This window comes from Lampetra fluviatilis, unplaced genomic scaffold (genome assembly GCF_964198595.1).
Source record: "Lampetra fluviatilis unplaced genomic scaffold, kcLamFluv1.1 SCAFFOLD_451, whole genome shotgun sequence".
Lineage (NCBI taxonomy): Eukaryota > Metazoa > Chordata > Hyperoartia > Petromyzontiformes > Petromyzontidae > Lampetra > Lampetra fluviatilis.
Genome location: NW_027621832.1, coordinates 21,715 through 37,500, shown reverse-complemented (window position 1 = coordinate 37,500; position 15,786 = coordinate 21,715). Strand labels below are relative to the sequence as shown.

The 15,786-nt window shown below is 56.2% G+C and overlaps 1 protein-coding gene across 1 annotated transcript in view; it reads right to left on the bottom strand.

Annotated features, from left to right (window-relative positions):
* Positions 1-11,736, bottom strand: part of LOC144955764 (mitogen-activated protein kinase 1-like) — a 34,780-nt gene extending 23,044 nt beyond the window's left edge. The window contains 3 exon segments of the mRNA XM_078885895.1: positions 1,640-1,822; positions 7,066-7,174; positions 11,614-11,736. Of these exon segments, the coding sequence (XP_078742021.1) occupies positions 1,640-1,822; positions 7,066-7,169 (287 nt within the window). The 5' untranslated portion in view covers positions 7,170-7,174; positions 11,614-11,736.
* Between the last annotated feature and the right edge of the window lie 4,050 nt (positions 11,737-15,786).

Sequence of the window (15,786 nt, the reverse complement as noted above, 5' to 3'; positions counted from 1 at the left end):
TGTCTGTGTGTGTCTGTGTGTGTGAGTCTGTGTCTGTGCGTGTGTGTGTCTGTGTGTGTCTGTGTATGTGTGCGTGTGTGAGTCTGTGTGCGTGTGTGAGTCTGTGTGTGTGTGCGAGTCTGTGTGCGCGTGCGAGTCTGTGTGTGTCTGTGTGTGTGAGTCTGTGTCTGTGCGTGTGTGTGTCTGTGTGTGTCTGTGTATGTGTGCGTGTGTGAGTCTGTGTGCGTGTGTGAGTCTGTGTGTGTGTGCGAGTCTGTGTGCGTGTGTGAGTCTGTGTGTGTGTGTTGGATTTTGCCAGGTGTCCCATCATCGCTACCGTTCGTTACCGTTAAACAAACCTGTGTGTTTGTGTGTGTGTATGTGTGTGAAACTGTAGCGTGCCACTAAGAGGTGGGGCCTTACCATCAGCCCCACCAAAACTAAGCACCTGCCTGGGTATTTTGTACCATCGGGCACTCCACCCCCACAACTCCCAATCGGTGATGGGGCAGTTGTGGAGAGAGTGGAGAGTTCCCCATACCTGGGCAGTGTGCTCATGACCGGCTCCGGTTTAGCAGCAGAGGTCTCACTCCGAATCAGTCGAGCGGCAATATCTTTTCATCGGTTGCGTAACGCTGTGTGGAAGCTACCTGGTCTGTCGCTCCGCACGAAGCTTCAGGTCTTCTCGGCCACAGTCATTCCCTCCCTTCTCTACGCTTGTGAAACGTGGACCCCCCTAATGGAGCATCTTCGCCGGTTAGAAACATTTAGGCTGGCCTGCCTACGATCCATCCTGGGTTTAACCAGGCTGGATTGTGTGAGGAGCTCACAAATCCTCGAAAGATCTGGACAAAGTCCCATCGGTGAGCTCCTCCGGCAAGCAAGGCTGCGTTGGCTGGGTCATGTAGCCCGCATGCCCAGCCGCCGCATGCCCAAACAGCTTTTGTTCGGCCGGATCGAGGGGGCTAAACGGGCGCGGCACGGGCTAGAGAAGAGATGGAGTGATGTGGTACAGGAGGACGTGGAGCTGAGTGGACTTGCCGATGACTGGTACCAGCGGTGTCAAGATCGGCCTCAGTGGAGGAGGCTCGTGAAGGACGCTACTGGGCAGTTGGAGGCAGTCGCCCTCCAACAACAACGGAGGGCGGAGGAGCGACGCTCACAACAACGAGCGGAGCGCCGGGTGGCTAAAGCACAGCAAGTTGGTACAGTAGGGGGCACAGGTGGTGCATCAGCCAGTCATCTCGGTCAGTCGACCCGTGGCACCTGCTGGGTCTGCCCCGTGACCTCCTGCCAGCGGGCGTTCGACACTTCACGTGGTAGCCTCAAGGTGCACATGGCCTGGCACAAGCGTCGTGGTGACGTCACCGCCACTTAGTGGCGAATGGCGGTTGTTGTTGTGTGTGTGTCTATGTGTGTGTGTCTCTGTGTGTGTGTCTGTGTCTCTGTGTGTGTGTGTCTCTGTGTGGGTGTGTGTGTCTCTGTGTGTGTCTCTGTGTGTGTGTGTGTCTCTGTGTCTCTCTCTGTGTCTCTGTATGTGTCTCTCTGTGTGTCTCTCTGTGTGTCTCTCTCTGTGTGTCTCTGCGTGTGTCTCTCTCTGTGTCTCTGTGTCTCTGCGTGTGTCTCTCTGTGTGTCTGCGTGTGTCTGCGAGCAGGATACACGTCCTTCATGAGTGCCAGGCTGGGTGCACGCAGCACGTCCCTGATGGCGATGATGTTCTCGTGATTGAATCCCAGCAGGATCTTGATCTCGCGCAGCGTCCGCTGGCTGTACGTCTGGTGCTCGAAGGGGCTCACCTTCTTGATGGCCACGCGCACTCCACTCGCACGGTCCAGCGCAGAGCTGGGGGGAGGAGGGAGGGGGGGAGGAGAGGGAGGAGGGGGGGGAGAGGGGGGGGGAGGGGGGAGGGGAGGGAGAGGGGGGGAGAGGGGGGGAGGGGGAGGGAGGGAGGGGGGGGAGGGAGGGGGAGGGACGGGGGAGGGAGGGGTGAGAGGGAGAGGTGAAAGGGAGGGAGGGGGAGGGAGGGGGGAGGAAGGGGGAGGGAGATGGATGGGGAGGGAGGGGGGAGGGAGGGGGAGGGGGGAGGGAGATGGATGGGGAGGGAGGGGGGAGGGGGGGAGGAAGGGGGAGGGAGATGGATGGGGAGGGAGGGAGGGGGGAGGGGGGGAGGAGGGGGGAGGGAGATGGATGGGGAGGGAGGGGGGAGGGGGGGAGGAAGGGGGAGGGAGATGGATGGGGAGGGAGGGAGGGGGGAGGGGGGGAGGAGGGGGGAGGGAGATGGATGGGGAGGGAGGGGGGAGGGGGGGAGGAAGGGGGAGGGAGATGGATGGGGAGGGAGGGAGGGGGGAGGGGGGGAGGAGGGGGGAGGGAGATGGATGGGGAGGGAGGGGGGAGGGGGGGAGGAAGGGGGAGGGAGATGGATGGGGAGGGAGGGGGGAGGGAGGGGGAGGGGGGAGGGAGATGGATGGGGAGGGAGGGGGGAGGGGGGGAGGAAGGGGGAGGGAGATGGATGGGGAGGGAGGGAGGGGGGAGGGGGGGAGGAGGGGGGAGGGAGATGGATGGGGAGGGAGGGGGGAGGGGGGGAGGAAGGGGGAGGGAGATGGATGGGGAGGGAGGGAGGGGGGAGGGGGGGAGGAGGGGGGAGGGAGATGGATGGGGAGGGAGGGGGGAGGGGGGGAGGAGGGGGGAGGGAGATGGATGGGGAGGGAGGGAGGGGGGAGGGGGGGAGGGAGGGGGGAGGGAGATGGATGGGGAGGGAGGGAGGGGGGAGGGGGGGAGGAGGGGGGAGGGAGATGGATGGGGAGGGAGGGAGGGGGGAGGGGGGGAGGAGGGGGGAGGGAGATGGATGGGGAGGGAGGGAGGGGGGAGGGGGGGAGGTAGGGGGGAGGGAGATGGATGGGGAGGGAGGGGGTTGAGGGGGGAGGGGTTGAGGGGGTTGAGGGGGGAGGGGTTGAGGGGGGTGAGGGGGGAGGGGTTGAGGGGGGTGAGGGGGGAGGGGTTGAGGGGGGTGAGGGGGGAGGGGTTGAGGGGGGTGAGGGGGGAGGGGTTGAGGGGGGTGAGGGGGGAGGGGTTGAGGGGGGTGAGGGGGGAGGGGTTGAGGGGGGTGAGAGACCAGGAGGTCAAGGCGCGGCTGGGGGTAGCAGAGTTCAGGAATGTGACCACGTGACGTGCCCCCCACCCACGTGACGTGCCCCCCACCCACGTGACGTGCCCCCCACCCACGTGACGTGCCCCCCACCCACGTGACGTGCCCCCCACCCACGTGACGTGCCCCCCACCGTCATACCAGCACGTGTAGAAACAACAACAACGTTACCACAGCGCCCGTGCCAGGCTAGGTGCATGAGGAGGTCACGTGACAGACCCTGCAGGTGCCATGGGTTGACTGCTGTGCCAGGCTAGGTGCATGAGGAGGAGGTCACGGGACAGACCCTGCAGGTGCCGTGGGTTGACTGCTGTGCCAGGCTAGGTGCATGAGGAGGAGGTCACGTGACAGACCCTGCAGGTGCCATGGGTTGTACTGCTGTGCCAGGCTGGGTGCATGAGGAGGTCACGTGACAGACCCTGCAGGTGCCGTGGGTTGACTGCTGTGCCAGGCTAGGTGCATGAGGAGGAGGTCACGTGACAGACCCTGCAGGTGCCATGGGTTGTACTGCTGTGCCAGGCTGGGTGCATGAGGAGGTCACGTGACAGACCCTGCAGGTGCCATGGGTTGACTGCTGTGCCAGGCTAGGTGCATGAGGAGGAGGTCACGGGGCAGACCCTGCAGGTGCCATGGGTTGACTGCAGTGGTGATGGTGGTGATGTTGATAGTGATGGTGATGATGGTGGTGATGGTAGTGATGGTGATGATGGTGATGATGGTGATGGTGGTGATGTTGATAGTGATGGTGATGATGGTGATGATGCTGATGATGGTGATGGTGGTGATGTTGATAGTGATGGTGATGATGGTGATGATGCTGATGATGGTAATGGTGGTGATGGTGATGATGGTGGTGATGGTAGTGATAGTGATGGTGGTGATGGTGATGATGGTGATGTTGATAGTGATAGTGATGATAGTGATGGTGGTGATGCTGATGTTGATAGTGATGGTGGTGATGCTGATGTTGATAGTGATGGTGATGTTGATAGTGATGGTGGTGATGCTGATGTTGATGGTGATGGTGGTGATGGCGCCAAGGTTGTACAGTGATGGTGATGGTGGTGATGTTGATGGTGATGATGCTGATGTTGATGGTGGTGATGGTGGTGATGGTAGTGATGGTGATGGTGGTGATGACGCCAAGGTTGTACAGTGATGGTGATGGTGGTGATAGTGATGGTGATGTTGATGGTGATGGTGGTGATGGCGCCAAGGTTGTACAGTGATGGTGATGGTGGTGATAGTGATGGTGATGTTGATGGTGATGGTGGTGATGGCGCCAAGGTTGTACAGTGATGGTGATGGTGGTGATAGTGATGGTGATGTTGATGGTGATGGTGGTGATGGCGCCAAGGTTGCACAGTGATGGTGATGGTGGTGATAGTGATGGTGATGTTGATGGTGATGGTGGTGATGGCGCCAAGGTTGTACAGTGATGGTGATGGTGGTGATAGTGATGGTGATGTTGATGGTGGTGATGGCGCCAAGGTTGCACAGTGATGGTGATGGTGGTGATAGTGATGGTGATGTTGATGGTGATGGTGGTGATGGCGCCAAGGTTGCACAGTGATGGTGATGGTGGTGATAGTGATGGTGATGTTGATGGTGATGGTGGTGATGGCGCCAAGGTTGTACAGTGCTATATATGGTCCCACCCACGGTGACAAATCATTAACAGCGTTCAGACTCTGAACTCCAACACCTGCAGCGCACACGCACGCACCCTTCTACGTGTGCGTGTGTGTGCACGTGTGTGTGTGTGTGTGTATACACGTGTGTGTGTGTGTACACGTGTGTGTGTGCACGTGTGTGTGTGCACGTGTGTGTGTGTGTACACGTGTGTGTGTGCACGTGTGTGTGTGCACGTGTGTGTGTGTGCACGTGTGTGTGTGTGTGCACGTGTGTGTGTGCACGTGTGTGTGTGTGCACGTGTGTGTGTGTGTACACGTGTGTGTGTGCACGTGTGTGTGTGCACGTGTGTGTGTGTGTACACGTGTGTGTGTGTGCACGTGTGTGTGTGTGTGTATACACGTGTGTGTGTGTGCACGTGTGTGTGTGTGCACGTGTATGTGTGTGTGTGCACGTGTGTGTGTGTACACGTGTGTGTGTGTGTACACGTGTGTGTGTGCACGTGTGTGTGTGCACGTGTGTGTGTGTGCACGTGTGTGTGTGTGCACGTGTGTGTGTGTGTGCACGTGTGTGTGTGCACGTGTGTGTGTGTGTACACGTGTGTGTGTGCACGTGTGTGTGTGCACGTGTGTGTGTGTGCACGTGTGTGTGTGTGCACGTGTGTGTGTGTGCACGTGTGTGTGTGCACGTGTGTGTGTGTGTGTGCACGTGTGTGTGTGCACGTGTGTGTGTGTGTGCACGTGTGTGTGTGTGCACGTGTGTGTGTGCACGTGTGTGTGTACACGCGTGTGTGTGTGCACGTGTGTGTGTGTGCACGTGTGTGTGTGTGCACGTGTGTGTGTACACGTGTGTGTGTGCACGTGTGTGTGTGTGCACGTGTGTGTGTGTGCACGTGTGTGTGTATGCACGTGTGTGTGTGTGTGCACGTGTGTGTGTGTGTGCACGTGTGTGTGTGTGTGCACGTGTGTGTGTGTGCACGTGTGTGTGTGTGTGCACGTGTGTGTGTGTGTACACGTGTGTGTGTGTGTGCACGTGTGTGTGTGCACGTGTGTGTGTGCACGTGTGTACACGTGTGTGTATACACGTGTGTGTGTGTGTGTGTGCACGTGTGTGTGTGCACGTGTGTGTGTGCACGTGTGTGTGTGTACACGTGTGTGTGTGTGCACGTGTGTGTGTACACGTGGTGTGTGTGTGTGTACACGTGTGTGTGTGTGCACGTGTGTGTGTACACGTGGTGTGTGTGTGTGTACACGTGGTGTGTGTGTGTGTACACGTGTGTGTGTGTGTACACGTGTGTGTACACACCGCACCTAGCCTGGCACAGCAGTCAACCCATGGCACCTGCAGGGTCTGTCACGTGACCTCCTCCTGCACCTAGCCTGGCACAGCAGTCAACCCATGGCACCTGCTGGGTCTGCCACGTGACCTCCTCCTCATGCACCTAGCCTGGCACAGCAGTCAACCCATGGCACCTGTAGGGTCTGTCCCGTGACCTCCTCCTCGTGCACCTAGCCTGGTACAGCAGTCAACCCATGACATCTGCTGGGTCTGCCACGTGACCTCATGCACCTAGCCTGGCACAGCAGTACAACCCACGGCACCTGCTGGGTATGTCCCGTGACCTCCTCCTCATGCACCTAGCCTGGCACAGCAGTCAACCCATGGCACCTGCAGGGTCTGTCCCGTGACCTCCTCCTCATGCACCTAGCCTGGCACGGCAGTCAACCCATGGTACCTGCAGGGTCTGTCCCGTGACCTCTTCTTCATGCACCTAGCCTGGCACCATCACTTAGTGGCGAATGTTGGGGATTGGTGTGTAGAGGTGAGTGAGTGTGTAGGTGAGTGTGTAGGTGAGTGTGTAGGTGAGTGAGTAGGCGAGTGAGTGTGTAGGTGAGTGTGTAGGTGAGTGAGTGTGTAGGTGAGTGTGTAGGTGAGTGAGTGTGTAGGTGAGTGTGTAGGTGAGTGAGTGTGTAGGTGAGTGAGTGTACAAGTGAGTGTGTAGGTGAGTGAGTGTGTAGGTGAGTGTACAGGTGAGTGTGTAGGTGAGTGAGTGTGTAGGTAAGTGTGTAGGTGAGTGAGTGTACAGGTGAGTGTACAGGTGAGTGTGTAGGTGAGTGAGTGAGTGTACAGGTGAGTGTACAGGTGAGTGTGTAGGTGAGTGAATGTGTAGGTGAGTAGGTGAGTGTGTAGGTGAGTGAGTGTACAGGTGAGTGTGTAGGTGAGTGAGTGTACAGGTGAGTGTACAGGTGAGTGTGTAGGTGAGTGAGTGTACAGGTGAGTGTGCAGGTGAGCGTCACGTGCTCCTCACCAGACCATGCCGTAGGCTCCCTCTCCGATGTAGGTGAGCCCCGTGTACCTGGGGCCCACCTCAAACACCTGACCCTTCACAATCTCCGGCACTCCCTTCGACATGGCTCCTGCAGCAGAGCAGAGACCACTTAGTGTGCACAGGTGTGTACATAGGTACAGGTGTGTGTGGTGTGGGTGTGTGTGGGTAGGTACAGGAGTGTGTGTGTGTGTAGGTGTGTGTAGGTACAGGTGTGTGTGTGTAGGTACAGGTGTGTGTACCAGTGTGTGTGTGTACCAGTGTGTGGGTGTGTGTAGGTGTGTGTACAGGTGTGTGTGTGGGTGTGTTTGTGTACCAGTGTGTGTGTGTATAGTTGTGTGTGGTGTGTGTGTGTACAGGTGTGTGTGTGTACAGGTGTGTGTACAGGTGTGTGTGTGTACAGGTGTGTGTGGTGTGTGTGTACAGGTGTGTGTGTGTACAGGTGTGTGTGTGTACAGGTGTGTGTACAGATATGTGTGTGTGTCTGTGTGTACAGTCGGGCAAAACAACCCCCTACCTCCTCGTGGTGCCGGACGGGCAACTCTGTCGTGGACATTGCTATGGCGGGAGGGCCAATTCCGATTGGCCTCTCCCCTCATGGCGTCTGTGACCACCACAGTGGCTAAACGGGGGCTCTGGATGGGTGCGATGGGCTGGTAACCCCTCCACCTTCAATGAATTACCACTAAACCACGACTGAAATATCTAACTAATAAGCTTGTGCCGGAGGCCCCGGGGGGACAGGCGTCTATGACGTCTCCTGCCTAAACCCCAATTGGCAGAGCCAGGAGATTTAATCTTTACCCTCCAGAAACAACAAAAAGCCACTTCGTGTGGCCACGTGGAATGTTCGAACGCTCACTGCGGAGGAGAGGCTGCCACTCCTCTGTCGGGAGCTGGACCGGTACCGCCTGGATCTCTGTGGCATTCAGGAGGTCCGGTGGACCGGCTCTGGCTCCTGCCACCATGAGGGGTGGACAGTCCTCTACTCGGGGCAGGAGACTGCAAATCAACAGGGAGTGGCTCTTGTTCTGAACAAAAGAATGAAGGGGGCGTGGGAGCGTGGCGGTGAGGTGTGGGAAGCTGTAAGCCCCAGGCTACTTTGGGCTCGCCTTCCCATCAACCAGAGGTGAGGAGTGGTGGTCGTGGTTACTTATGCCCCCACCGAAGACGAACATCAGTGGAGGGATGCAGGCAAGGCCGATGAGTCAGATGCCTTCAATGACCTCCTGCCACAGGTGCTGGCTAAAGTGGCCCCTTGGGATAGAGTCATCTTGCTGGGTGACACTTCAATGCCCGAGTTGGTCATGATGCTGGCACCTGGTCTGGAGTGATTGGAAGGCATGGGCCAGATCAGCTCAATAACAACGGTAGGAGGCTGCTAGATTTTTGTGCAGCCCATATTCCGGTACACCACATCATGGATGCATGCCGGGTCCAAGCAAGAACATCTGCTGGACTACGTAGTGACGGAACAGTGGATGTGGGCCCATGTCCTTGACACCAGGACCTACCGTGGAGCTGATCTGCCCACTGACCATCGGCTTGTCATCTGTAAGATGCGTCTACCATTCTTCCACTCCGGTGGTGGGTGTACACCCAGGACCCCATTCAAACCCACAGTGGCCTGGTCTCCGCTAGCTGATGAAAGTTGCAAGCGAGAATTTCATCATCGCTTGCGGCTGGGGTTGACATCATCCCCCACTCCTCCAGATGTCGAGGGTAAATGGGCGAGGTTTAGGACTGTGACTCATGCAGCTGCAATGGCTGCTTTGGGTACGTGGTCCAGACCTCCCCAGAGACCCTGGCTGACAGAGGAGGTGTTCAGGATGGCTGAGAAAAAGCGACAGGCCCACTCTCATCGGCTACAGCATCCCACGTCGGAGAATGAGGAGGCTTACCGCAGCCTTCGCTCAGAGTATCGGAGAGCCGTGAGACACTGCAAGGATGGGTGGTGGTCACGGGTTGCTGAGATGGAATCTGCCTCAGTGGCCCGCGATCACAAATCACTATTTAACTCCATCAAAAAAGTAACCTGCAGCGCCACACCTATTACCATCATTAGAAACAGGTTTGTAGATTTTCCGAGCATTTCTGTGAGGTCTTGGGCGAGGGGAAATCCCTCGGCATGGAAAACATCGTGGCACAAAGTGGGGATGACCCTGCTGAGGCTGCGGTGCCTCAAATATTGGAAGAAGTCAGCCCCTGTGAGTGGCTGGCTGAGGTGCCATCTGTTGAGGAAGTACTGAGGGCGATCCGGAGTCTGAGACCAGGAAAGGCACCGGGCAGAGATGATTTCCCAAGCGAAATGCTGAGGGAGGGTGGCGTTTGTGCACAGACTGCCCTACATGACATCATAACAACAGTCTGGACCACTGGATGGGTTCCGCAGGATTGGAAGGATGCCCTGGTGGTCCCTCTCTTTAAGAAGGGGGACTGCACAGACTGTAACAACTACAGGGGCATCTCACACCTCAGTGTGCCGGGAAAGGTTCTGGCAAGGATTATTCAACATCGCCTTGCTAGGCACGCTGAGGAGATGGGGTTGCGGAGCCCCAATGCGGTTTCAGGAAAGGGCGGTCCTGCACAGATGCCATATTTTCTGTCCGTCTGCTACAGCAGAGGTGTAGGCACCTGGGTCTGCCCCGTGACCTCCTGCCAGCGGGCGTTCGACACTTCACGTGGCCTCAAGGTGCACATGGCCTGGCACAAGCGTCGTGGTGACGTCACCGCCACTTAGTGGCGAATGGCGGTTGTTGTTTTATGTACAGGTGTGTGTGTAAGTGTGTGTGTGTAAGTGTGTGTGTGTAAGTGTGTGTGTGTGTGTGTAAGTGTGTGTGTGTAAGTGTGTGTGTGTAAGTGTGTGTGTGTAAGTGTGTGTGTGTAAGTGTGTGTGTAGGTGTGTGTGTGTGCACGTGTGTGTGTGTGTAGGTGTGTGTGTGTACAGGTGTGTGTGTGTGTAGGTGTGTGTGTGTGTAAGTGTGTGTGTGTGTAGGTGTGTGTGTGTGCACGTGTGTGTGTGTGTAAGTGTGTGTGTGTGTACAGGTGTGTGTGTGTGTAGGTGTGTGTGTGTGTAGGTGTGTGTGCACGTGTGTGTGTGTGTGTGTAGGTGTGTGTGTAGGGGTGTGTGTGTGTGTAGGTCTGTGTGTAGGGGTGTGTGTGTGTGTAGGTGTGTGTGTGTGCACGTGTGTGTGTGTGTGTACAGGTGTGTGTGTGTGTGTAGGGGTGTGTGTGTGTAAGTGTGTGTGTGTAAGTGTGTGTGTGTGTAAGTGTGTGTGTGTGTACAGGTGTGTGTGTGTGTAGGTGTGTGTGTGTGTAGGTGTGTGTGTGTGTGCACGTGTGTGTGTGTGTGTATAGGTGTGTGTGTAGGGGTGTGTGTGTGTGTAGGTCTGTGTGTAGGGGTGTGTGTGTGTAGGTGTGTGTGTGTGTGTAAGTGTGTGTGTGTACAAGTGTGTGTGTAAGTGTGTGTGTGTACAGGTGTGTGTGTGTGTGTGTGTACAGGTGTGTGTGTGTGTGTAGGGGTGTGTGTGTACAGGTGTGTGTGTGTAGGTGTGTGTGTGTACAAGTGTGTGTGTGTGTAGGTGTGTGTGTGTACATGTGTGTGTGTGTAGGTGTGTGTGTGCACGTGTGTGTGTGTACAGGTGTGTGTGTGTGTAGGGGTGTGTGTGTGTGTGTGTACAGGTGTGTGTGTGTAGGTGTGTGTGTGCACGTGTGTGTGTGTACATATGTGTATACACACGTGGGGAGCGGTGGTGCAGTGGTTAGCGCTGCACTATGAACCCGGCGACCCGGGTTCGATTCCCGCTCACGGCCAACACAGCCAGCGACGATTATCTGAACCGGTCCCGGGCCTCCCCTAGGTCGACTCAGCCTGCAATGAGTACCTGGTGCGGTGTGCAGTAAACATCGTCACTAGGGAGACAAAGGCGGCCGGGCGTGGTGCTGGCCACCCACCCCCTCGTGTACCGTTTCGGCCTTCATAGTTGCCCGCTAACAGCACTTGCCCCTGCAGCCCTGCTAGAGGCTACCAGGGGGAGCTTTGTCTGTGTGTTTCCTGTGTCACTGTACCCCTGGAGATGTGTGTGTGTGGTGTGTGTATGTGTTGTGTGTGTGTGTATGTTGTGTGTGGTGTGTGTGTTGTGTGTGTGTGTTGTGTGTGTATGTTGTGTGTGGTGTGTATGTTGTGTGTGTGGTGTGTGTGTGTGTCTGTGTGTGTATCTGTGTGTGTGTGTGTGTCTGTGTGTGTGTGTCTGTGTGTGTGTCTGTGTGTGTGTGTGTCTGTGTGTGTGTGTCTGTGTGTGTATCTGTGTGTGTGTGTGTGTCTGTGTGTGTGTCTGTGTGTGTGTCTGTGTGTGTGTCTGTGTGTGTGTCTGTGTGTGTGTGTGCGTCTGTATCTGTGTGTATGTGTGTGTCTGTGTGTGTGTGTCTGTGTGTGTCTGTGTGTGTGTGTCTGTGTGTGTGTGTGTGTGTCTGTGTGTGTGTGTGTCTGTGTGTGTGTGTCTGTGTGTCTGTGTGCAAGTGGCTACTCACTGCGATGGCCGCAGCAGCGGTGGTCGAACAGTAGCAGGAAATCCGCGGGACGCAGCAGCAGCAGCGATGGTGGTGATCGTGGTGGTGATCGTCGTGGTGTCTGGGCGGTGTCAGAGGACCCACCCACCCACACGCCCAGCGCGTCACCCACCCACCCAGCGCGTCACCCACCCACCCACACGTCACACATCCACCCACCCTCCCACTGCATCACCCTCCCATCCACTGCATCACCCACCCAGTGCATCACTCACCCACTGCATCACTCACCCAGTGCATCACCCACCCACTGCTTCACTCACTCACCCACTGCATCACCCTCCCACTGCATCACTCACCCACTGCACCACTCACCCACTGCTTTACTCACTCACCCACTGCATCACCCACCCACTGCATCACTCACCCACTGCATCACCCACCCACTGCTTCACTCACTCACCCACTGCATCATCCACCCACTGCATCACTCACCCACTGCATCACCCACCCACTGCTTCACTCACTCACCCACTGCATCACCCTCCCACTGCATCACTCACCCACTGCATCACCCACCCACTGCTTCACTCACTCACCCACTGCATCACCCTCCCACTGCATCACTCACCCACTGCATCACTCACCCACTGCTTCACTCACCCAGTGCATCACTCACCCAGTGCATCACTCACCCAGTGCATCACCCACCCACTGCATCACCCTCCCACTGCATCACCCACCCACTGCATCACTCACCCACTGCATCACTCACCCACTGCATCACCCTCCCACTGCATCACTCACCCACTGCATCACCCACCCACTGCATCACTCACCCAGTGCATCACTCACCCAGTGCATCACTCACCCAGTGCATCACCCACCCACTGCATCACTCACCCACTGCTTCACTCACTCACCCACTGCATCACCCTCCCACTGCATCACTCACCCACTGCATCACTCACCCACTGCATCACCCTCCCACTGCATCACTCACCCACTGCATCACTCACCCACTGCATCACTCACCCACTGCATCACTCACCCACTGCATCACTCACCCACTGCATCACCCACCCACTGCATCACTCACCCACTGCATCACTCACCCACTGCATCACCCACCCACTGCATCACTCGCTCGCTGAATAAGTTGGTAGTTGGATGCGTGAGTGAGTTGGTGAGTGAGTCAACGAGTGAGTTGGTGAGTGAGTTGGTGAGTGAGTGAACGAGTGAGTTGGTGAGTGAACGAGTGAGTTGGTGAGTGAACGAGTTGGTGAGTGAGTGAGTTGGTGAGTGAGTGAACGAGTGAGTTGGTGAGTAAGTTGGTGAGTGAGTTGGTGAGTGAGTGAACGAGTGAGTTGGTGAGTGAGTGAACGAGTGAGTTGGTGAGTGAGTTGGTGAGTAAGTGAACGAGTGAGTTGGTGAGTAAGTTGGTGAGTGAGTTGGTGAGTGAACGAGTGAGTTGGTGAGTGAGTGAACGAGTGAGTTGTTGAGTAAGTTGGTGAGTGAGTGAGTGAACGAGTGAGTTGGTGAGTGAGTGAACGAGTGAGTTGGTGAGTGAACGAGTGAGTTGGTGAGTGAGTGAATGAGTGAGTTGGTGAGTGAACGAGTTGGTGAGTGAGTGAACGAGTTGGTGAGTGAGTTGGTGAGTGTGTTGGTGAGTGAGTGAGTTGGTGAGTATGTGAGTAGGTGGGTGAGTGAGTGCGTGAGTGGGTGAGTGAGTGTGTGTGGGTGAGTGGGTGAGTTAGTGGGTGAGTGGGTGGGTTAGTGAGTAGGTGAGTGAGTGGGTGAGTGGGTGAGAAGGTGGGTGAGTGAGTTGGTGAGTGAGTCGGTGAGTATGTGAGTAGGTGGGTGAGTGGGTGAGTGGGTGGGTGAGTGGGTGAGTGAGCGGGTGAGGGGTTGAGTGGGTGGGTGAATGGGTGAGTGAGTGGGTGAGGGGTTGAGTGAGTGAGTGGGTGAGTGAGTGGGTGAGTGAGTGGGTGAGGGGTTTAGTGAGTGGGTGAGTGAGTAGGTGGGTGAGTGAGTGGGTGAGTGTGGGTGAGTGAGTGGGTTGGTGAGTGAGTGAACGAGTGAGTTGGTGAGTAAGTTGGTGAGTGAGTTGGTGAGTGAGTGAACGAGTGAGTTGGTGAGTGAGTGAACGAGTGAGTTGGTGAGTGAGTTGGTGAGTAAGTGAACGAGTGAGTTGGTGAGTAAGTTGGTGAGTGAGTTGGTGAGTGAACGAGTGAGTTGGTGAGTGAGTGAACGAGTGAGTTGTTGAGTAAGTTGGTGAGTGAGTGAGTGAACGAGTGAGTTGGTGAGTGAGTGAACGAGTGAGTTGGTGAGTGAACGAGTGAGTTGGTGAGTGAGTGAATGAGTGAGTTGGTGAGTGAACGAGTTGGTGAGTGAGTGAACGAGTTGGTGAGTGAGTTGGTGAGTGTGTTGGTGAGTGAGTGAGTTGGTGAGTATGTGAGTAGGTGGGTGAGTGAGTGCGTGAGTGGGTGAGTGAGTGTGTGTGGGTGAGTGGGTGAGTTAGTGGGTGAGTGGGTGGGTTAGTGAGTAGGTGAGTGAGTGGGTGAGTGGGTGAGAAGGTGGGTGAGTGAGTTGGTGAGTGAGTCGGTGAGTATGTGAGTAGGTGGGTGAGTGGGTGAGTGGGTGGGTGAGTGGGTGAGTGAGCGGGTGAGGGGTTGAGTGGGTGGGTGAATGGGTGAGTGAGTGGGTGAGGGGTTGAGTGAGTGAGTGGGTGAGTGAGTGGGTGAGTGAGTGGGTGAGGGGTTTAGTGAGTGGGTGAGTGAGTAGGTGGGTGAGTGAGTGGGTGAGTGTGGGTGAGTGAGTGGGTGAGTGAGTGGGTGAGTGAGTGGGTGAGTGAATGAGTAGGTGAGTGAGTGGGTGAGTGAGTGAGTGAATGGGTGAGTGAGTGGGTGAGTGAGTGAGTGGGTGAGTGAGTGAGTGAGTGGGTGAGTGAGTGAGTGAGTGGGTGAGTGAGTGAGTGGGTGAGTGAGTGGGTGAGTGAGTGGGTGAGTATGTAAGTAGATGGAGACAACAATCCAGTGTTGAATCAACTCTCTTTATTATCAACTCGTTTTATTTATTTAAACCAGCTGTGTGAGTATGTGAGTATGTGAGTGAGTGGGTGAGTAGGTGAGTATGTGAGTGAGTGAGTGGGTGGGTGAGTAGGTGAGTCGGTGGGTGAGTGAGTGGGTGAGTGGGTGAGTAGGTGGGTATGTGAGTGGGTGAGTGAGTGGGTGAGTGGGTGAGTATGTGGGTGAGTGAGTGAGTACGTGAGTAGGTGGGTGAGTATGTGAGTAGGTGAGTGAGTGGGTGAGTGGGTGAGTGAGTGGGTGACTATTTGAGTAGGTGGGTGGGTGAGACACAGAGACAAAGAGAGACAGAGAGAGACACAGACTCCACATATACAGCAGCAGCAGCATCGTCAGGGTCCAGGATCTAACCCACGACCTCCTGTAGACCAGACGAGGTAGTCAACATCTCCTAGCCACTGTGGGTGTCAGGGTGTAACCCACGACCTCCTGTAGACCAGACGAGGTAGTCAACATCTCCTAGCCACTGTGGGTGTCAGGGTGTAACCCACGACCTCCTGTAGAGCAGGCGAGGTAGTCAACATCTCCCCATTTTGCTCAGGTGACGCTAGACCCAAATCATATTTTCATTTGTATTGTAAAATAATGGTAAGATGTTAACAGCCCTCTGTCCCATTGCGTGGTGAGTCTGTGGGTCTCTGTGTGGTGAGTCTGTGGGTCTCTGTGTGATGAGTCTGTGGGTCTCTGTGTAGTGAGTCTGTGGGTCTCTGTGCGGTGAGTCTGTGGGTCTCTGTGTGATGAGTCTGTGGGTCTCTGTGTGGTGAGTCTGTGGGTCTCTGTGTGGTGAGTCTGTGGGTCTCTGTGTGATGAGTCTGTGGGTCTCTGTGTGGTGAGTCTGTGGGTCTCTGTGTGGTGAGTCTGTGGGTCTCTGTGTGGTGAGTCTGTGGGTCTCTGTGCAGTGAGTCTGTGGGTCTCTGTGCAGTGAGTCTGTGGGTCTCTGTGTGGTGAGTCTGTGGGTCTCTGTGTGGTGAGTCTGTGGGTCTCTGTGTGGTGAGTATGTGGGTCTCTGTGTGGTGAGTCTGTGGGTCTCTGTGTGGTGAGTATGTGGGTCTCTGTGTGGTGAGTCTGTGGGTCTCTGTGTGGTGAGTCTGTGGGTCTCTGTGTGGTG